The 23,797-nt window shown below is 41.6% G+C and overlaps 1 protein-coding gene across 1 annotated transcript; it reads right to left on the minus strand.

Annotated features, from left to right (window-relative positions):
• Positions 1-15,403: 15,403 nt before the first annotated feature.
• LOC310815275 (fMet-Leu-Phe receptor-like) lies at positions 15,404-17,477 on the minus strand (the record flags this gene model as incomplete). Its single annotated transcript, XM_083685010.1, has 1 exon — positions 15,404-17,477. The coding sequence occupies one exon, from the start codon at positions 17,475-17,477 to the stop codon at positions 16,437-16,439; it is 1,041 nt and encodes a 346-aa protein (XP_083541136.1). The 3' UTR covers positions 15,404-16,436.
• Positions 17,478-23,797: the final 6,320 nt, after the last annotated feature.

Below are 23,797 nucleotides of genomic sequence, written 5' to 3' on the forward strand. Positions count from 1 at the left end.
GCGGAAAAAACTCAGCGCCCTCTTCTCCACTGAAGAGTCTTGTCTTACAGGACACACAGACATGAAATGACCCATCTGAGCACAGTAGATGCACCTGCCATCCGACATTGGCGCTCCTCTGGAGAAAGCCTGGTCCTCCCTAGCTGCATGGATTCCTCCGTTGCAACAGGGAGTGTAGATGAGCCGGTACACAGGTAGTCAGTCAAATAGGAGGTGGATAATCCGACAGGGAAAAGGCAGAAGACAAACTCAGAAAAAACTAACCAAGATTAAAAACCAGAAAGACAAGAAATCACTATGAAAATCGCTGGGATTTGACACTAAGGCACAAAGACAAACTGGCAACAAGACAGGGGAGACACACAGACTAAATACACAGGGAATGATGATGAGGAATAGGTGAATCCAATCAGGGCGGGGTAGACGATCAGACAGGTGGGAAACACACAAGGGCAGGTAGTGAAGTGACTGGAACAAGAGACAAGGTGAGAGATACAAAAATAAACAGGGAACAATAAATGAACAACATGAAACAAAGACAAACAAACTAACGAACAAGACGAGATGTAACAATGTCTCTGTAATTCAAGACCTGATCTGCTAATCAACTCTGTTTGGCCAAATATAGGAGATATTCTGTCATTCGTGCAAGGAGTTAATTTATCTAGTAAGCTGATTAAGCAAGGCTCTGCAATCATGAACTATTATCTCTGTCATGTTTATTTTTGTGATTATTTTGTTACTAGGAAGGAACACAAATGTCAGCACTGTCAGTCATTTCTACCACAGAAGGATGGATCTTTTCAAACATCCTTCACAGCCCTTGCCTCCACATGCTGGTGGCTTTCGGCAGCACTTCACACGTCTTCATAACCACTATCTGCCTCAGTAGCAGCATTAAGGTAGTCCACCGCTGCTATGACAACATGCATATTTTAAACAGTCTCTATTGGTTCATTGTCATTTTCACCCACAAAGACTCATGGGAGAAAATGTTAGGATTAGTTGTGGATTATACAGCTGGATGTGGTTTACATGGGATCTTGTGGAGGAAGAAACCGATAAACAACATCACATGCTACATGGCGTATACACAGACCCGAAAAGTACTAAAAGATAACAGTACTAACTAACTAATAAGACAAATTTAAACCACACCCGCTATGCTGATCACATAGAATACATTATATTATTGTATACTCTTAATATACATGTATTATGTATTAATATACTCTTAATACATTATATTAGTGGTATACTCTTAATATACTGGTAAAATTGTTTGGTAGCACTTTACATTCCAGCTCGGAGTGGCTAATAACATAGTAATATTCTCTGAAGTAGATGAAGGAGACCCCTCATTATGGGACATAATGCACTCTTCAACCCCTATTCAATCACACCTGGTACATGCTGGTGACACTGGCAGGTGCCCCAATCAAGGGATGTATGATATGTATGACTGTATGAATGTATGAGGAGAATAAGGAGACTTATCTGAGCAATTGTGTCATTGATATGATGGCATCTTTTACAATCAGGATTACATTTAGCATTTTACAATGAGGATTACATTTTACATTTGGAATTAACTGTACTCACTTTTTGATTTATCCTCACTTCAAACTTATAACTTGTAAGACATTGCATTGCCTTACTGTGTGTGCCACCAGGTAAGTGCATATTTAAAATGACACCCTCATGACTGCATTTTAGGAAGACAACACATCTGCACTTTGGCCTGAGCACAGCGATCTAGAGTTGCAGTTAATCTATACTTCATTGATTTTATTGACTTCTACAGATATACAGTACAGTGTATTGTGTTTAGCGTTGTCCCACAGTTATTTTTCATCGTCTCTCTGCACAAGACAGTGAATCAACATCCTTTTACGCCTGTTTATACAATGTTTGGATTTAGACATTGTTGCACCACACCATTTTCCATCATTTTCCACCCAAAACCAATGTTAATACAACATTGTTTTGTCTAAAATTCCCATTGGGATAGAAATTACAGTCCAAGTTACCTTGTTGTTGTTACTGGAAGTATAATGTGTATAATGTGAAGTATTTCAGTAGTGAGTGGGTAGTTTGAGGGGTTATCATCATGCACTGCAGATTCCAGAGTTTAGGGAGAAATTTGTACTCAACCATTTGAAAGCATACAGTAAGTGAATCTCCCTCCTGCATACTAAAAAGTATTGTGTCATCGCAAAACACCTTTAGATGCTCATTCACTACAAGAGCTTGGTAAACTTTTATGGTGCTTTACTTTGTGCCTTTAAAGCCTAAATGATCTCTACTAGGTTCATCAGGAGCAGTTCCATTAAACCCAAGCCATTTATCCTCACTGACTATTCATAAGATAGCAAAAGCAATCAGACTGTGCATGTGTAATTAACAGGCATCTCATCAATTGCCTCCACACCATTAAATGCCACATCAATAATCAGCCCTTGTATGCATATGCACTGTTTAATTATAAATGCTAATGAATGCACCTCTAATTATGCTGTCGCCTACACATAAGTGGACAAAGCATGTGGGGAAGTTTAATGGATTGAGTTTGAGTTTTAATGAAAATTAAGTTGCCTTGGAGAGAGAGAAGTGAAACTTGTCATGTCAATCATGTCAATGTAATGGGCTAGATCACTGTGTGCCAGTTTGCCCTCATAGGGTTAGAGCAGGATGGTTTGGTTTATTTTTCTGGCTGGCAGCAATGCAGGAATTTAGAATGGGCCTTTACATCATAAATTCAACTTCTTTCTGCCATTGATATTTTCCAAAATTGTAATGCTTAGTATTCGTTCTCTGTACAAAAGGATGCAGCTTCGTAGCAGTGATACTAGTGTGGAGGTCCTTTTTAGAAGACTAGAAACAGACAGATGCAGATATACTGTACAAATGCACAGTACCTCCGTGGTAGCACTTCCCAGTACAGCATGGAAAAAAGGCGTAATAACATGGTAATAATAAATGAATAGTTTCTTGCAATAAAATCCATATTTCAATGTAATTACTTACTGAATTGCATGGTAACACCAGTACAAGTAATTTATAAGACAGTCATGATGATGGTTAATTACTGCATAGTTACCAAAGCTTATCGGCTCATTGTCTTATTCCAGGGTAACACACCACATACTTCATAATATGGTATTGAGGGGTAACAGCTTGGTAACTGGGGTCTCTTCATTTTCCAGCCCTGATTTCCCTTAATTTCACTGTAATTATAGCCTTATTCCAGGGTAACACACCACATCAGAGTGAATGTAGTATAGATGGGAATCAACATGGTAACAAGGATATAACTACAAAGATTGTCTACTCTAGAGCAGATGAATTTCCGATAAGCTTTGGTAACTTCGCAGAAAGGACCTGGAAAGGAGGATGTAACAAGATCCTGTTAACACAAACGATAATCTAACATTTAACATGTTATTTCTATATAGTAATCCAGTAATTAACCTTCATCATGACTGTCTTAAAATAACTTACATCGTTGTTACCATGCAATTCAATAAGTATTACATAGAAGCTATGAACTGTTACCTTATGTTACCAAATGGTTATGTTGCTACAAACTACTCTGATGGTCTGGCTATATGGTCATATCACCTATGTAAAGTGTAGTTACTGTATATTAGTACCATCTTGGTAAGTTCAGAAATCTAGCATGTCTGGCAGGATCTAGCATGTCTGGCAGGATACATGATACTAGATACTAGTAAACTTGATTTGTTTATTTAATTATGTGTTTTTTTATTTAGGTATGGACTGTACACTGCTCTGAGCTGCCAATGTTGTACACCATGACAATAAACCATATATTATTATTATATAAAAAAGAAATAGGGACAGAAAACATAGGGACAGAGAATAAGCTGTGATCAAATATGACAGTTAATTCAAATACATTCAACTGGTAATCCTTTTCATTGGGGATGTCTCCCGTGGAAACGGGCTTTCAAAAGCCGCTATCACTGTTTAAGAACTGTAATTTCTGCAAAATCAACCCCCAACATCTATACATCACCTCACGTTTTCAAATTATACCTCTACACAGACTGGACTCTTTTGGAAAGACTATCAAAGGACCTCAATGCTGCCAAATCTAAAGTACAGGAGAGAAAGTAGAGAAAAATGTCATACTGGCTCATCGAATGGAGGGAAGGAGGGAGGGAGGGAAGGAGGGAGATAAACATCACCTGTCATACATCATTTCTTCTGCAGTGGTCAAAGGCTCCTGGAAGAGCAGATGAGAGAAGAGCAGAGGGGGATGAGGAAAAGGAGGGTGGAGAAGGGGAGTTGCCGATAGCAAATGAGAGCTTATCTTGAGGCCGAACTGAAGTGCACATGTTGATAACTGTGCAACATGTACAAATTCAACTAGCATATTAGGTTAGTGTTTTAACTGCTAATGGCTTGCTGACCTAACCAGGTGGAGTCACTAGTTAGGAGTAGATGTATGACTCACCAAGTCAAACACACCTGGAGCCAGTAATTACAGTAACATGAAGATGGTCACATTAGGTGTCAGCCTGTCATGTCTCCAGCAGTCTCACCTTACTCTTGTCAGTCATATATCTGTTTTGTTATGACTGGTGCATTTATATTGATTTCAGTAATGGTTTCAGTTGATGCACACTTGGCAGTTGTAATTAGGAGGTGAACATAACTAATGTCCCTGTCTCTCAGTCAAAACAAATTGTTGCTGCCAGTAAAGTAGATAGATACAGTAGCTAGAAATCAACCATTGGCAAATTAGGGCAAGAGCATGCAGTGATAGTTAGGTGGGCTTGCTTCAAGCAAATTCGACATATTTATTATTAGTGGGCTTGCAAATCAACTATTGCTCCTGATCATACTTATTTGTGGACTTCCTTCAGCAAGCTTCAGCAAGACTTGCTTGCTTCGCCATACTTATTATTAGTTGGCTAAGTCTAACTATTGTTCTTGCTGATACTTATTAGTGGGCTTGCTTTATTATTATTATTATTAGTAGTAGTAGTAGTAGTAGTAGTAGTAGTAGTATTATTGTTGTTGTTGTTATAGTTATTGTTATTATTAGTAGTAGTGGGCTTGCAAGTCCAACTATTGTACTTCGACATACTTATTATTATTATTATTATTACTATTCTTCCCAGTGCTAGCCCTACAACTTTTAAGGTATTCACACCAATCCAACTTTAAAACATGCAGAGAGGTCTAACTTGTGTTGCTATGAGTTTTGATACCTATTCAACTTTAGCCACAAAAACAATATTTTCCAGCCTATGCAAAGCCTGAAAGTATGATTACAGTCCATAATTCCCCATGTTGCTTATACACACATTTACATTTCAAGTGACTATACATTTGCCCCCCCAAACAATCTGGCATCTCTGTACATCTTATGAGCATTTTGCATCCATTGAATTTCAGAAACTCACCCTTTTGACCACGTACAATACTCAATAGTACAGAGGAGCAGAATTTCTGTGTTTACAGACTCGTGATTTCCGCCATTTTTCAGGTTTATTAGCATCTCTTGTTCAAGTCAGTACTTTCCTTTTGTGAATTTGTACACAGAAGATCCAAGACTAACTAAAGATTGTTTGGGACTAGTCCTGAGCAGCTGTTTCAAGCCTTTCTTGAAATTCCATATAGCCTGCAGTACTACAGAAAGGCCACTGGATGCTAGCAGAGATCTATTCTACCCTGTTTTAGATGAGTTGAGTAACCTAGTTAATTTATATGCATTGCTTTATTTATATAGTGTTGTCTTTTATTTCCTTTAGTGTTTTTTGTAACCACTTACTTTATCTATTCCCCTGTCTGGTTTGTTTAGATAGTATAGGAATATGGGTAATTTCTAATGTTGTCTCTGCTTTGTATCATACAGCCACCAGTTCAATACTGTATGTCATTACCACTCCAGATTAAGAGCCTGAGCAACTAACTCCAACCTTAACCCTAGCTCCAGCCCTAATCCTAGCTCCAGCATTAAGAAACTGATTTATTTTCATAAACAACCAGTTAGACTGAATTACATTTTTCATAGGGAAAAGAATCATAAGAATCATGTTACATTAATTATTGGTACTTCTCTTTAATAAGACCAGTAGAAATGTATATATTACACTCTAATAAACATGAATAGCTTTAAATTGTACTTTGAAAACCGTATCTGTTTGACCTGGGCGCTTTGACCACTTCACTGCAAAAAGTTTGTTTGTCATCGCCAGAAAAGGGCGACGACAGTTTAGGCTTTGGTCAAAAATCATAGGGTTTTCTCCTATACATATTTGTATTTTACAAGGATGAGTATAGCCCTAATTACATTCATCCTGTCTTCTCCACACAACATATTATTGCTATACAATTAGCTATATAATATAATAATAATATTATATAGCTATTATAATATAATAGCTATACAATTTTGTACAGGATTCCAAATAACATTCACAGCTTCCACATTATCCTCAGAATTAGCAAGATGGCTATACAGCTAAGCTAACCACTTCAGCCACGCTGGCTAACTAACAATTCCCTCCACACAATACAACTTAAAGCTTTGTTATAAATCACCCGCTATTGTCATGGTTCCGTCTGATCACCAGAGGACAGCAGAGACCAATGACTCATAGGTGTTTGTTATCCCAACTGATTAGGACTTCTCTTTAAGAGATGTGTGTTTTCTGTTGTGCTTTGAAGTGTGCTTTGATGTGCTCTAGCCTCTCAAGCTTTCGCTAATTTATATCTTTGATTTCCTTCTCGAGTGTTCCTCTGTTTTGTTATTTTCTCAAGTATCCCTTTGTTAGTCTGGACCTTCTCTAGTGGTCCTTTTGTGCTGTTTTTGACTTTCACTATCATTCCCTTATCTGGTCTCCTTTCTGCTCCTGGGCACTACCCTAAACTCTCACAGCAAGCTAAGACCCAAACATGGACCCAGTGGAGATTGACCAGCTCAGGAGTGTCGTTTCCCACCGAGAAGTACTTCTGGAGCGACAACAAGAACAACTCTCCCAAATAACTGAGGCACTCCAAGCACTTACCCACTCTATCCAGCAACTCCAACTCTGTCCTGGTTCCGTCTGATCACCAGAGGGCAGCAGAGATCTCCCGAGGGTCTAATGACTCACAGGTGTTTCAGATCTTGACCCAATTAACCTCACCTTCTGAGCGGTGTGTTTTCTGTTCTTGGTCGTAGCTTTGATTAGTTTGCCCTGTGTTCTAGCCTCTCGAGCATATCTCTAGTTTATTTCTTTGATTCCCTTCTCGAGTGTTTCTCTCTATCACCCTATGGACTATTCTCAAGTAAGGCTACTTATTTTGACCATTACTACCATTCCCTTGTCTTGCCTCATCCCTGTGCCTGGGTCCTACACTGCACATCTCACACATCATTGACAACATTTTAGGCAGCACCTCCTCGCGAAATATGAATAGGATAGACTTCCTACGTCCCTGCTAAATGAACACAACCATTTTATTATTTGAATGGTGTAAAATGGAATTGATAACACACCATGACATTGGTCACACCGGCGGCCAACTTTTAAACACTGGCCTACTCTAACTGATGGTCGGCAAAGGAGCAGCTGGAGATGGTTTCGTTTTTTTCATTTCTCTTATCAGTACTAGTTTTGTCCTCAACTTCACCATCTTTATCATCATCATCACTTTGGTCACTGCCACTACAGTCAGTCTCTGACCATTCTTCATCACTTTCCAGCTTCTCCTCCTCGTCCTCAACTTTTCTTCTTTGTTTTCTCATTTTGTCCTCTATTCTTCTCCTCTCCTCCTCAGTCTCAGTTTCATTCCACTGTCTCCCCTTCACTAGATCTCCCTTCCTCCTCCCCTCTCATTCTGTTGTCCTTACGTATAATTTTCCTCTTTATCTCTTCTTCCACAATCTCCTCTCACATTCCCCTCACCTGTTCTCTCCTCCTCCTCTTCTCTTCCATCATGCAGACAGAGTTTCTTCATTGGCATCTTCTTTGCTGCCTTCACTCTTCCTTTTCCCTCCATTCTTTCCTCTACCTTCTTCAAAAAAAATGTCTTGCCACCACCCTACATCCCTCCGTCCTGATCTCTCCATCTCGTACATCTCCTTTTTCCTTCTCTGGATTACCATCCGTTTCCGAATACTATCCCTCTCCTACTTCAGCTCTCTCTCTCGATCGATCTCTTTAATCTCCGACACCATCAAATCACCTCTCTCCATCAATAAGCTTCTCCTCCTTCTTCCCTTTGTCCTCCTCCCCCACCGCATCTATTATCTTCCTCTCCTCTCTCCTTCATTTTCCACTCCTCCTCTGTCTTCCACTGATTCAGTGCCACTCTCTTCACCTCCGTCTTCATCTTTTCTCCCTCAGTCTTCCCCTCCTCCTCTTCCAGCCTCATATATCCCTTCTCTCTACCTCTCTCTCAAAGATATCTTACTTACTCATCTAACCTCTTCACAATGATGTCTCTGTGCTAACTGCTAAACTCTTCTAGAATATCACCTGAGAACCCTATTATGACATCATGACTTATTGTGAAATTATGCTTTTTGCATTTGACCACTAGCTGGCATTAGACTAGATTAGAAGAAGTTTATTTTTCCAGAAGGTACTTGTTTATAGTGTCAGGCACATAAAGGCAAAATTAATCTGACACATTTAAGCACATTAACATCACATACAGTAACAGTACATTATATTTCCAAAATACAGTACATAGTTAAAAGCAATAAATTTATATCAACCCACTACAATAAAGTAATACAAAGTTTGACCTGAAACTCACTCCACGAGCACCATTAAACTCATGATCAGCTCAGAAAGTGCGGGAAACGTATGGGTCTACATTCCATGCATTTGGCCAGTACCTTTTCTCTAATGTTAGGTGTGAAAATATGACTTTCAATGTCACAATCTGCATCTCCAATAACAGCTTTTTCTCTACAGTATAATAGTGAACTGCATGTGCAAAAGCAGTGTGCTATATGTGTAATTCCATTAGAGATTTGACCTACAGTAGGTTACCATGACAGCTGGCGTCAAATATGGTTCTGAGCCTTCTTGTGTCACTACTCATGTGATGTCACTGTGTTACAACATATTCTGGCTTTGTTGTACTGTATCTCGCATCTCTTAGCAATAGTAACCATGGCAACTCTGATGATGTCACTGTGATATCATGTAATGTAACTATGGCAACCAGGTTCATTCCATGCTGAACATTTGAAATTATTATAGCCATTTATACAACCATGCACTAGGCTGGGCCTGCATAGGCCTTCAATAAAACCACCTACAATGCCCTCAATAATGCTAACATTTTTAGTGACAAATACATATTGATAAATGTGACCATAAGCATACCAAAACCTACAAATATCCCAACTACAACTATCTGTTAGCAAACACTTATCCAGTCTTTTCTTTATTCTAAGATGTTCATGGAACACATGTAAGTCTTTTTAAAGATATTTTTGGAATGCAGGCATAATATCCTTCGCAAAAAAATATAATTCAGAAACAATTATTACAAATTCCAGATTGCATCAAATCTAACAAGAGAAATGTTCTGCTTGCCAATTAATTGATTAATTAATCAAGACAACTTTTCTGTGCATAATACTGTACCAATTAGCAGGATATTATATCATTTTAATAATAATGCCATTTCAATGAAACATTTGGAACATTTGGTAAAGAGGACTTACCAGTTGCTCAGTCTTTCTCCAACTACCTGACTCCCAGAATGTTCACCTACCCAAGACTCTATCCCTATGGCAACCCCTGTATGATGTCTTCATTTGTAGCATCACTTCATATCAAACTGTACTTGTGCCTGTGAAGATGTAGTTTGGGCATTTTCTCTCTAGTTACTGTAAGTGTATTCATCAAAGGGCTGAGTTTGGTGGCGCTCACATTGCAGTACATTTACACACAAGCTCTTTTTCACATTTCCAAATTAAATGAAAGAGTTGTTTGTGGTACTGTAGAAATATATATATATATATACACCAAGGAAATATGAATTAATTACTTCTGGAAATTCACACCGAAGACAATATTTTCTGTGCACAATACTGTCAAAATTAGTATGAAGTTATGTCATTTTGATAACAATTAAGGCCTTTTGAGTGAAACGTTTGTAAAATGTTGTACAGAGGACATTACCAATGCTTAGTCTTTCTGACTACCTGATTCCCAGAAAGTCCACATACCCAATATTCTATCCCTACAGCAACCCCTGTGTGATGTCATTGTACAGTATGTAACTGTAGTGGTGTCCGTGTACACAGAGGCAGACGCAGCGGTGTAGTGAGGGAAAAGGTCCCGTTTATTCATATAGGAGATTGACGTGATACACCTGCAAGCTATCCCCCGGTCCGAGCGTACAACCTCATAATCCACGTCCCCCATGCGACGTGTGACCACAAACGGCCCTTGCCACTGGAGGTGGGTAACAGTACGAGCACCTTGTCTCCCGGTGTAAACTCTCGTAGGGTAGACCCCCTGTCATACAGGCGTTTCTGACGCTCCTGGGCTTGCAGCAAATGCTCACGTGAGATAGCCCCTAGGGCGTGGAGCTTTGTGCGCAAGTCGAGGACGTACTGGATCTCACTCTTACTGTCGCTAGACCCTTCCTCCCAATTTTCTTTAAGCAGGTCTAGGACACCCCGGGGCTTACGCCCGTAGAGTAATTCAAACGGGGAAAACCCGGTGGAAGCTTGGGGAACTTCCCGTACCGCAAACAACAGGGGATCTAGCCATTTATGCCAATTCCGACTATCCTCGTGGACAAACTTCCGGATCATTGACTTCAAGGTCCGATTGAACCGCTCACAAAGGCCGTCAGTGGCCGGGTGGTAAACACTGGTTCGAATCGCCTTGATGTTCAACAAGCCATACAGTTCTTTGAGGGTGCGTGACATAAAATTAGTGCCCTGATCGGTGAGAATCTCTTTCGGGATTCCCACGCGGGAGATGACTTGAAACAATGCTTGCGCATTGTTTGCCCAAACCGTCTCATCTCCAAGAACGACGAGACCCACTATAGAAAGGAGGTCAACCTTCTGACCACGTGGTGCAGAGACAACAACCTCCTGCTGAATGTCAGCAAAACGAAGGAGATTGTGGTCGACTTCCGGAGAGGGCACACCGAACACCCACCACTGACCATCGATGGTGCTGCTGTGGAGAGAGTGAGCAGCACCAAATTCCTGGGGGTGCACATCAGTGAGGACCTCTCCTGGACCACCAACACCGCATCACTGGCGAAGACAGCCCAGCGGCGCCTCTACTTCCTCCGCAAGCTGAAGCGAGCGAAAGCTCCCACACCTATCCTGACAACATTCTACCGAGGCACCATTGAAAGCATCCTGTCCAGCTGCATCACTGTGTGGGGCGGTAGCTGCACCGAACACAGTAGGAAAGCACTGCAACGCATTGTGAACACAGCTGCTAAGATCATTGGTGCCCCACTCCCTTCCCTGCAAGAGACTTACTCCACCCGCCTCACCCGCAAAGCTACCTCGATTGTGAGCGACGCAAGCCACCCCGCACACAGTCTGTTCAGCCTCCTGCCTTCTGGAAGAAGGTATAGGAGCCTCCGTGCCCACACCACCAGACTCACGAAAAGCTTCATACCCCAAGCTGTCAGGAAGCTAAATTCTCTCCCCTCACTTCCCCCAGCCACATCCTCCAAGCTGTCAAGAAGCTGAAACCACCACCCCCCCTCCCAACCCTTCAGCCCCCCCCCCCCCCAAAAAAAACACTACGGACTCTGGACAATCCACTATTCTATTGCTACAATGCACTATTGCACTATTATTTTTTTATACAGAATACACAGTATCTGGCTGCTACTTACTGTCTTTACCGACTGCTCTTTTTGCACTGTTTAAATTATTTTTATTGAATGTTTTACTTTTAGTATGTGTTATCTGTTGTGCCTGGGCACTTTATCTGTCTCACCGTGGGAGAGTGAGAAACGTCCTCTCGATTCCTTTGTATGTCTTGACATGTAAAGAATTGACAATAAAGCCACTTTGACTTTGACTTTGACTACACTCCTGGCAGAGATATTGCGCAGAGGTATTGCCTCGGGGTATCGGGTGGCGTAATCAATCAAGACCAACACAAATCGATAACCCTGTGTGCTCCGGTCAAATGGCCCGATAATATCCATCGCAATGCGGTCGAACGGGTTCTCGACCAATGGTAAGGGCCGCAAGGGGGCCCGTGGAATGGCCGGGGGATTTACTAACTGACATTCCCGACAGGAAGCGCACCACCTACGCACCTCTGCCCGAATCCCCGGCCAATAAAATCGAGCCATTATACGGTGCAGTGTTTTGTCATACCCTAGATGGCCCGCCATGGGGTTGAAATGAGCCGCCTGGAAGACCATTTCGCGGCGGCTGCGGGGAACCAACAACTGGGTTACTTCCTCCTGACTATGTGAGTCACGACTTACTCGATATAACCTGTCGCTGATAATCGCGAAATAGGGGTGGGCGCGCACCGTGTCTGGCCGTATCAAAGTACCATCAATTGCTATCACTTGGTCAAAGGCTGATCTTAGGGTCTCGTCACGAGACTGCTCGAGGGGGAAGTCGCCTAGCAGCGGATAGTTCGGCGGGGAAGTCTCGGGGTGAGGCGCCCCCGCCGGCTCCGGCTCCCCGGCAGTGTCGCGAGGCGCCGCCTCGGCACAGAGCACATTACACGCCACACACCTCCCTAGCTGTCGTGCACGCATCCCGGTAGCCCTCTTTACCGCTTGAGGAAACCCCTCCCAATCCACACCTAGAATCAGGGGATGTGTGAGGCGTGGGCTAACCGCCGCCTGTACCCTATGGTTTTTCCCCTCAAAATGAATTTCGATAGCGACCACCGGATATTCGTGAATGTCCCCATGCACACACCTCACCCGCACCCTCGATGCCTTCAACAATGCCCCCGGCCGAACCAGGCGCTCCTGGATCATGGACTGCATGCAGCCCGAATCCAAGAATGCCTGGTGCGTATCATGTTGTATCCTTACCGGAATACGATACGCCGCTCCTGGTCCGGGGGGAGGGCCCGGTATGTCGCCGATGCGGACGACCTGTCCCACGTCCATCGCCCCCCCCCCCCCCCCCCCCCCCCTTGCCGCGGGGCCGGGGTTGGTCGTTGTGGCCCCCGCGGTGGGAGGGAGAGATGGTCCTCAGCCAGTTCCACGGCGGTCTTGAGGTCCTGGGGCCGGTGGTACTGGACCTTGGGGGGACCTGGTGCCGCTCCGGTCCCCGGCGCCGGCCCGCCGACCCTGGTGAAGTCCTGGAGGAGGGCGCTGTCCGTGATCCTCGCCGCCGTTAACTCCTCCAGCGTTGCCTGCTGGGTCTGCTGCAGGGCCGTCTGCTGCTCGAGGACAAGCGCTATCCTCGACATCGCCGCTGCTAGCGCCTCCATTCCGCCTTCCCTCTGTGTCCCAGGTTGGGTGCCAAATGTAGTGGTGTCCGTGTACACAGAGGCAGACGCAGCGGTGTAGTGAGGGAAAAGGTCCCGTTTATTCATATAGTCAGTAATCGTTCAATGAGAGTTCGTTGGCTTTCCAGCCTCGTCAGAGCGTCTCTCTCTCTCTCTCTCTCTCTCTCTCTCTCTCTCTCTCTCTCTCTCTCTTAAACATTCGCCGACGAGACTTAATTCGCAGCAGGTGTGCAACAAAAGTTTCGCCGACACAACCCCGGCCACGGTCCTGTAGCTCCCTCTACAGGCCGAACGCTGCATGTCCCCCCACAGTAACATCACATAATTGTGACATCACATCAAGCTGTAACACGTGTTTGAGCCTATGGGATAGATAGATAGATAGATAGAAACTTTATTTATCCCTCGGGGAAATTCAGGTTCCAAGTAGCTTAAAGACATAGAAACATCACACATAACATACACATACAACATACAACAAATATGGGCTAAATAAGGTAATTATGTGGACCTGTTAGGAGAGGCCTGTGGCAGCGCAGAGATGGATTGAAGAACACAACAATAGATAAATATGGCCATTATAGTGTACAATGTAAACATAGGAAGAAAAAGATAACAGTCAGTCAGTCAGTAACAGTCAATACTAGATTTTAAAGTGCATTTAATCCAGGCTGGTGGAGGGAGGTAGGGGCTGTGTATAAGGGCTAGCATATCCAGTAAACATTGTAATTAGTGAGGTGAAACAGTAAGGTACAGGACAGTGATGTAATACAGAGGGTGGAGGTTATGCAGAGAAGTCCATCTCTTTGGGGTTGTGGTGTGTAGATTCTCTCTCTAATTAGGAATGCAAGGGCTGTATTTGATGGATGTATGCTCCACGTGTTTATAGAATTCCACGCGTTTTGTCTGAACAAGGTAAATTGGCCTTTCATTTCTGTGCCCTGAGAACTTGGAACTACCTTCAAAACAGAGTATGTTTTGAAGGTAGTTCCAAGTTCTCAGGGCACAGAAATGAAAGGCCAATTTACCTTGTTCAGACATCTTGTATCTTGTGTCTTGGTGAGATTAATTATTATTATATTGTGTAACCTCACTTTGTAATTGATATGTAATTAATTCATTGTATTATGTTTGTTATTTGAATGTACATTTATGATCTGTTTCATGTTTGTAAAGCAGGGCTCCTCTGAAAAAAGACCTTGGTCTTAGTTGGACTTCCCCATAGTAGGACTTCCAAGGTTTAATAAAAAAAAAAATCTAGAATCAGTTCAATCGAATGTAGTCGTATAGATTGGCATTGTCTCCACATATTTTAACTTGAAGAGGCTTGTCTGTGAAAAAAAAAAAAAAAAAAGAAGTCTAGTAACCCACTTGCTTGGAGCAAACAAGAGGCGCTTGTGTCTCTAGTGGCACATCGGTGATAATAGAATAAAACAAAATGGAATAGAAAGAATACAATATAGATTGGGAAGAGCATTCCCTATCCTTCTATCACCTTCAGTCTCATCTCCGGAGACGTGCACTCACCTGACACAATTCATCTTTGGCCTAGCAGTCTTTGCCATAGAACAGAATAGAATTGAGTAGCCATAGCTGGTGGGCCATTTGGGCCTGTCATCATCATCAATGTTTGTAATGCTCACATGTGCTCCTAAAACTAGCCTCCTTTTCAAGCCTGTTAGGATAATTATTGCTATTGTGGAAATGACAATTTACATGTAAGCAGGAAAGGAAAGAGGAAGAATGGTGTACAAACAAGTCAATAGTTCACTTCCTTCTTCTTTTATTCTTTAAAAATGATAATATGAAAAATACAAGGAATATTAGGCACGTATCAATACATTATTATTATTATTTCAACACAACACATGTGGTTGTGACCTGGTTGACTTGAACAAATCTACAGATCAATCTATTGCTACAGAAGAAGAAAAACTCTCTGGCTGGTATCTTTAAGGTTTGTTTCTCTCTGTCTTTTTCACTTCCCCTCAACAGCCTGGGCCTCTCTGCTCACCACAACCATGACCACCACACTCAATCACAGGATGGTCGGGGGGCCAATGTTTCCGTCTACAAAAGAGTTCCTTTCATGAGTTCCTTGTTTCTCTCAGAAATGGAAATAGAAATTACAGTGGTCATGTAACTTGTGTCCTTTGTATTGCAAACACACTTGGCCCCATAGTTGTTATGGATTCTGTTTTTGCAAATCAAGTGAATCAGAGATCGGAGTTCCCTCTTCTATAGGTCAAAAGTGTGACTGGTTGGGTGATGTTATGTGTCCTTTTTAGTATGGTACTTTCCCAAATGACATTAGTAAATATGGATTACACTTTATTTCATTTTCTTTATTTTAGACAAGCAATTTTGTATGACACACATAGGAGTTAAAATTATAAGAGACATTGGAAAGAGGAAGCATTTGTTCTTCTTTTAGCTCTATACTCCAACAGTTTGGATTTGAAATAAATACTTTTGGTGCCCTGAAATAGGGGGACTATGTATAAAAAGGGTTGTAATTTCTAAATGGTATAACCAATCTAAAAAAAGAAAACATTGAATCAAAGCTGATCATCTATACGTTAAACTCATAGTAATTGTTTGATTTCAATAAAATGCTTCCTCTTTCCAATAATTATGGAGGGCACTGTAAGACAGGGAACCTCGTGCAAAGACACTATAGACTATCAGACTATAGGAGGAACCACGTCTAAATGAAAGTAACAAGATCACGTTCTCTATTTGTCCTTCCTTTTCTCTCTTTCTATCTTGCTCTCTTATTTTCTCTCAAATACTTTCCGTTCTGATATCCTGTCATAGTTGCACTTTCTTCTGTGATTTTCATTGCATTCATCAAAACAGTGGCTTAGCATCCTACTGTCACAGCTAAGTCAATGGAGTGTAAAACATATTTTTTTTACATTAATGTTTGTCATACATTGGGAAATCTCTTTGCTTGACGATTAACAGAGAACCCCCTCCCTTTCAGACATTGGCTATATTCTCTTGAGACTGATCTGGGTGCTGTGGGCCTGTGCTGTCATCCAGTGTGCGTTCATTAGACTGTGTGTTGCGGCCGTCATCTGCCAGCGCTTTCTGGTACACCCCTGCCAAGCTCTGTCTGAATCCCCCCTTCACATCCAGTCCCATGAAGAAGTACATCAGTGGGTTTACACAGCTATTGAAATAAGCAAACCCTTTAGCCACCGTTAGGCCCACCTTCACCCCAGTACTCTTGCTGTTCAACATCTTGGCCAGTAGGAGGCAATGGTAGGGTGCCCAGCACAAGAAGAAGGCACAGACCAGCAATGCCAGGATGCGGAGGGGGCGTGACTTGCCGGACAGGCGGGTGCGGCGGATGCCCAGCCCGGCCAGGACGTAGCAGCAGAGGATCACCACAAATGGGAGTAGGAAGCCGCACAGGAAGCGGATGGAGTACAACGCTAGCTTAGTGCTGTTGTCACCCTCAGTCGCCTCTTTGACCTCCAAGGAGCACTTGCTCAGGTTGTTCTTGTCCAGGTAGACCTGCCGATAAACAAAGTAAGGTGCGCTCAAGATGGCTGCCACTGCCCACACCCCAGCGCTCACCACCCAGGCGGCCCAAAGCGTCCGGCGGCGCTTGGTGAAGACGGGGTGCCACACACACAGCACCCGGTCCAGGCTGATGACGGCCAGCAGGAAGACGCTGCAGAACATGTTAGTGTACTTGAAGAAGCCGTTGAACTTGCACGTGAAGACGCTGAAGGGCCACTGGTCAAAGAAGAGCTTCTTGACCAGTGAGAGGACACGCGTCAGGCAGAATATGAAGTCGGCCACGGCCAGGTTGACCAGCCACACGTTGGTCACCGTGGGTTTGAGCTTGAAGCCCGCCACCCAGATGACCACAGAGTTGCCAGTTATGCCCAGGACGATGGTCAGGGTGTAGAGGACGATGGTAATGTTGTCCATGATGGCATCTATGTCCACTGTTGTTTTTTCATCTTTGGTCGGCTTTAGAACGAGTGGGAGGGAATCACTGGCTGTCATTCTGTATCAAAGGGTGAGAAATGGGCAAACTTGTGACTTCTTCTAAAAACCAAATGACAGGACAGTGTGAAATGGTACACTTTCTCATAGGCAGTTAATTATCACATGTATTACTGTATCAGGAGAATGATTCATTGTCACAAAAATTCTTGTCTTGAGAAATTAAAATACCCCTTCCCAATCTATCCTTGACCAGTCTGAGTCATTTTGTGTCTGTGTCTGGAAATGTGTGTGTGTGTGTGTGTGTGTGTGTGTGTGTGTGTGTGTGTGTGTGTGTGTGTGTGTGTGTGTGTGTGTGTGTGTGTGTGTGTGTGCGTGTGTGCGTGCGTGTGCGCATGTGCACGTGCGGTTGTTTGTGGTTTAATACTTTTTTTTTTTTTTGCAGTTTTACCCTAACCCTTACCAGTATGCTTTGATAAGTTATGTGACTACACTGTTACACATACAAACACACACTAATATAATATGTCCATACTGTGTACACACACACACACACACACACACACACACACACACACACACGGATTGGAGAATGTGACCTGACGAGTCTTATGCCCTGGCATTCTCTTAGTAGAGTCAAACTAGAGATGCAAGGCTGTGGCGTTTATGGGGGTCTATGCCTACAGTATCTAGCCTATGCCAAGGATAGTGTCTGTGAAGGTTTATGCCTACAGTATCTAGCCTATGCCATGCCGCTGCCACCAGTCAGCCAACACAGTAGAACAAACATGGATTGGTTTTGTGGTTCAGAATGCTTTATGATGAGGTTATATTCTAGTACAGTATGTGGATAAAACGATTTCCAAACAAATTATTGTATTGCTGTAATGCTGGCTCTCGGTTAGCACGGTTGGCTAAAGTCAATATTGACAGGCTACATTCATTGGTCTGATTTTTTTTGCAGTTAATGAGAAACTATTTTTGTTAGAAAAACTTGTCCAAGTATTGTAAATAGATTGTCTTACAGTGTATCCTGACCATACTTTGATTTCTTGTATGTGTTATACATATAGTATGTATACTCACGACATGATGATCAATACAAGTAGGTAGGCAGGAGTCCAATTAAATAGATCATAAGTTGTTATCTAAAGTATGCTACATGATTTTGCCCTGTTTGTGTTATCACATGTTTGCCCCTGAAATTTTATTTAAGGTTATTAGTGTCGGGAATTTGTCTCACAGGGCTAAATGTAGGTTCAATAAATGCTGCAATAACAGCAAATTGTCCATATACTGTGAAGTACGTTCAGCTTGTGGCTTACTATGTTCCTCTGCACCCCAATACATTTTTCTCATTTATATTGGAAAGACGTGTCTGTGTACAATATAATTGTCCTCTTTGTTAGCTTCTCACTGGTGAACCACCATAATGTTATGTGGTACTGCTATTGCTATAGAAAATTAGAAAACAGTTACTCTACAAACCTCTGTAGGGACAAGCCAATAAAGTTGTACACGTAAAAGTAAATGAAAACAGCCCAAAATCTACTCATCATACTGTTGTTATTCATACAGGATTTCCATTGTTGTTTCTATGAACAACTTACCTATGAATCCTGATAGTGCAGTACAGCTGTCTAGTAATTCTGTCTCTGTAGATCAGCAGAATGTGAAGGCGATTAGTTGGAAGCTACAGTGTGTGTGTGTGCAGACAGTGAATTGCCTCTGTATCTCCAACACCTTCAGTGGTATGTTTGTGTGCGTGTGCGTTCGTGTGTGCGTGTGTGTGTGACAATGTTGTGGTCCTAAAGTCATTGTGCCATTTGGGTCAAACACATGAACTTCCTCTCTCTCTCTGTCTCTGTCTCTCTCTCACAGACAGACACACAGAATCAGACACAGACACACACACACACACACACACACACACACACACAGATGGAAGGGGCTATTCAAGTGAAGCCCAGAGCGACCTCTTCTTGCCCCTTCTCTCTGCTCAGTCAACAACAACACAGAGAATCAAGCTAATGCTCCGAAAATCTACTGTAATTAGCTGAAAATAAATCTAGGATGTTTTATTGATTGTACAGCCACCTTTGTTGTCACCTAAATATTAAGTGATTCTACTGCGGACAAAGGATTGAAACCCATCATAGCAAAACAGTAACACTGTTTGTTTTATCAGGACAAAGTTATATCATGTATATTGTGTTTGTAGATTGGTAAGGGAGTGAACATACAGTAGAACCTTATAAATGGACCAACATTTGTCTTGTTGGTGCATAGTATGCAGCAGCTGAACAGAAGATAGCTAAAGTTTTCTTCTACCCCAGGAGCCCTGACCATTTTGTTGTTCTTATGGTGATGCTGCATTCTGGTGGCAGAAGAAGTCCTCACATTTGAGAACAAGAGAGTCCTGCCAAATATTGCAAATTGTAACTTCAATGTTCTTACGACCACATCAAACATCGTCATTAGTTAAGCAAACATGGTTTTGACTTCCCAAAAACCTATGTGTTATGAGGACAGCTTCCTCTGGTTCCTCATTACAGTTAGCTTCATATATGCCATATGTGGACAGAACACAGAGTGTTGGTTACCACTTCCCATTTATTTTATTTTTTATTTATTTTCCCATTGTCTTATCGTTTCACCTCAAAGGCGAAAGTAAAGCCTTTTTCTTTCTCCCTGAAGGGGCAAGGATATGTTCTATTGTTATTCTACATATTATTATATATTGTTAGGGGTCCAAGCCTCAAAGGGCTGAGGCCCCAATTGCTTTTCTACGTATTATTATATATTATTAGGGGTTCAAACACGTGCTGAAACCGGATTGTAATTGAATAAGTTATTATAAGGGGTTCAAGCATGAAGTCTTGTGAAACAGAGCTGTGTGAACATGAAACTATGTTGTATCCCACTTGATCTAAAATCTCACAAGCAAGAGCTTGGACTGCTGCATAAAAATGCCAAGAGCTTGATTGCTAAAATTGATTATGTAAACAGCTCTTCAGACCAACCCAGACATTTTTGTTATCACTGAGTCATGGTTGTCAGATATGCAATGGCAGAATTGCTAATTATTTGTGATATAAACATTGGCTGGCTATCCCCAATCTCAGACAAGCTAAAAGGAATCTGTAATACCCTAAATTTGACTCAATTAATATCTAAGCCAACTCATCCTAATAGAAGAGATCGAGCAAAACCTATACTATTAGACCTCATATTGACAAATAGACCTCATAAATCCTTTTTCTGGTGTTTTTGCTAATGATATCAGTGATCACTTCCCGATTGCATGCATTAGACATACAATGCCTTCGGAAAGTATTCAGACCCCTTCACTTTTTCCACATTTTGTTGTGTTATAGACTCAATTTAAAATGGATTAAATTAAAAGAATTTGCCATCAATCCACACACAATACCCCAGAATGACAAAGCGAAAACAGTCATCATGTCATTCTGGGGTATTGTGTGTGGATTGATGGCAAATTCTTTTAATTTAATCCATTTTAAATTGAGTCTATAACACAACAAAATGTGGAAAAAGTGAAGGGGTCTGAATACTTTCCAAAGGCACTGTACTAAACTGCCCAAAGTTTTGAAGGATTTTGATGAGCAAGCCTTTTCGCATGAATTATTTCAGTATAATCTATTTAATGTTTCCCTTATTCCTGATGCTGAGTTAGCACTACATTATTTGTCATCCATGTTTTTGTCTGTGGTTGATAAACATACCCCTTTTAAAAGATTAAGAATTAAGAGTAGAACCAATCCATGGTATTCTTCTGAGCTTTCTCAATTTATCAGAGAATGAAACCAATAAATAAATGCACTGCCATTATAAAGAAGACAAAGTCGAGATATTACCTGGACTCTATCACTGGAGGTGACCCCAACACATTTTAGAAAGCAGTTAAACACTCTAGCTCTTCCCCCTCTCTACCTCAAAAAGTTCTGTCTGATTCTAACACTATTACAGATAAAAAGGGAACCAGCTATTTATTTGAAAGAAATAATGTAGGCCTATTAAATAGTCCTGGTCAGATTGATTGCATGGCTAGTCTACCTGAGCAAAGTGTTAGCCTGAAAGCTTCCCCTCCGCTAACACTGATCCTGTATTCTCCATACGCTGTGTTTCCACCATATGTTGCCATATGTAATATTAACAGTAAAAAGTCCACAGGGGCTGACCCATGTCTTCTGCAACTGTCTTAATAGCTGAACCCTTGGCTCATATTTTTAATTAGACAATTCTACATGGCACCAAGATATGGAAGACAGCGAACACGCTGCCCAACGCTGCTTTCCTGTTTAGCAACAATTCTGGCGTCCCTGATAAATTCTCAGTCACGGCCCTTCTTGTCAATGAATTGCACTTTGAATCCACAAACCCGGCTTCAGAACTAGCAGTCTCGCTTGCTTGAGATAAATGAAGTTGTCCCGCAGGGATCGATTCTAAGTCCACTGCTATTTACCATTTACATAAATAGTATTGGTCTGTCATTAAGAAATTGTAAGTCTCATTTTGTATACTGCTGCCACCTCTGTGACACAGGCTCTAGCTAACATCCAGCTAGCCTAAATACAGAAGGCCCTGATGAACCTTAAATTTGTACTTCATGACGATAAAACTTCATGCTTTTTACCAGGGGGGGCAAATATTGCTCTACTGACTCGCAGATAGAGATATGTACATTTAACAGCCCTCAAATTTATCGTGTTTTCTCATGTAAATATCTAGGGATCTAGATTGATGACAAGCTATTTTTAAAACTCACCTAGAAAAGCTAATGAAGAATCTAAGAAATAAGCCAGGTTTCTTCTACAGAAATAAACTCATCACTTTTAACAGTAAAAAACCCAATTGTCCAGTCTACCTTTCTGTCAGCCCTAGAAAATGCGGACATAACATACTGTACATGCACACAGCTGCTACTACACTGAAGCCACTTGACGCAGTTTACCATAGCGTCCTCCATTTCATTACTGGAGACAGTTTCCATGAGCATCATTGTAATTTATATCAAAGTGTAGGCTGGAAGTCACTGTCCATCAGAAGAGAAAGGCATTGCCTCCTATTTATTTATAAAGAACTACTACAAAAGCTGGCTCTCTACCTTATATTACTCATTAAATTAAGAAATACAAATTATCGTTATACCACTCGATCCCAATGGATAACTCTAGATGTCAACTTTGCAGAATCTGAGTTAGGAAAGACCGCTTTTAGTTTTCATACAGCACAATTTTGCAGCAAATTCCAATATTCTCTGAAAAATCAATCAGAAACATAGCCAAAACCTTAAAACTACCAAAATCAACATTTTGTAACATCATTAAAAGGAAAGAAAGCACTGACGAGCTAAGAAATCGCAAACAGGGAGGCTAAGGAACACATCTAAAGTGGATGACCAAATGCTCACCATGATTAAGAAAATACCCAAAACAACTGTCCCACAGATCAGGAACACTCTCCAGGAGGTAGGCGTGAATGTGTCTGAGACTACCATCCGCAGAAGACTTCACCAGCAGAACTACAGAGGCTACACTGCAAGGTGCAAACCACTAGTTAGACACAAAGTCGTAGACTGCAGGCAGTTATTGCATGCAAAGGAAAAATAGGCCTAAAATAGGGGGACTATGTCTAAAAAGTATTGTAATGTCTTCATGGTGATACCAACATATACAGAAAACCCCTTCAATAAAAGCTGAGAATCTATACTTTCACCTCATAGTAACTTTCTGATTTCAAATCCATTTGTTAGATTTCAATTTGGAGTATAAAGCCAAAAGAAGAAAAAATGCTTCACTGTCCCATTACTTAAGCAGGGCACTGTATTAGATAATTCCCTCACAAAATGTCCATTCTCACAAACAAAACAAAAACAAAATCTCATTTAATATTGTTATGTGGTGATGTAATAAACTAAACTTGAATTTCTTGGGGTCCATTTTAAGCCAGCGCAAACGCAGGCATATTAGCAATTTGTGGTGGCAGTAACAGGTGAATATCACAATAAGCAGGTGAAGCAACTCATCACAATAAGCAGGTGAAGTGCCATCATGTATGCTGAAAACTCTGGCCTTGAAAATATTACAAATATTAATGTTTGGTTTACAACTTGGAGCTGGGGTGAAAAATGAAATGTTTTTTGAAAATGAAAGTTTTTTTCAGTACTATACTGATGGTAATGTAATATTTGTGTGTGTGTGTATGTATGTGCACGATATAAAGGTTAGATTTGCGAACTGGTAAATATGAGAAATTCAGCAACTTTCTTTCATGCTCCCACAGGAAATACCACTTTTAATGATTTTTGCCAGCCTATAGCAGACCGAGGCAAAATGGTTTTAAACATTTGAAAAAAC

Source organism: Argentina silus (genome assembly GCF_951799395.1).
Source record: "Argentina silus genome assembly, chromosome: 14".
In the NCBI taxonomy this organism is placed as follows: domain Eukaryota; kingdom Metazoa; phylum Chordata; class Actinopteri; order Argentiniformes; family Argentinidae; genus Argentina; species Argentina silus.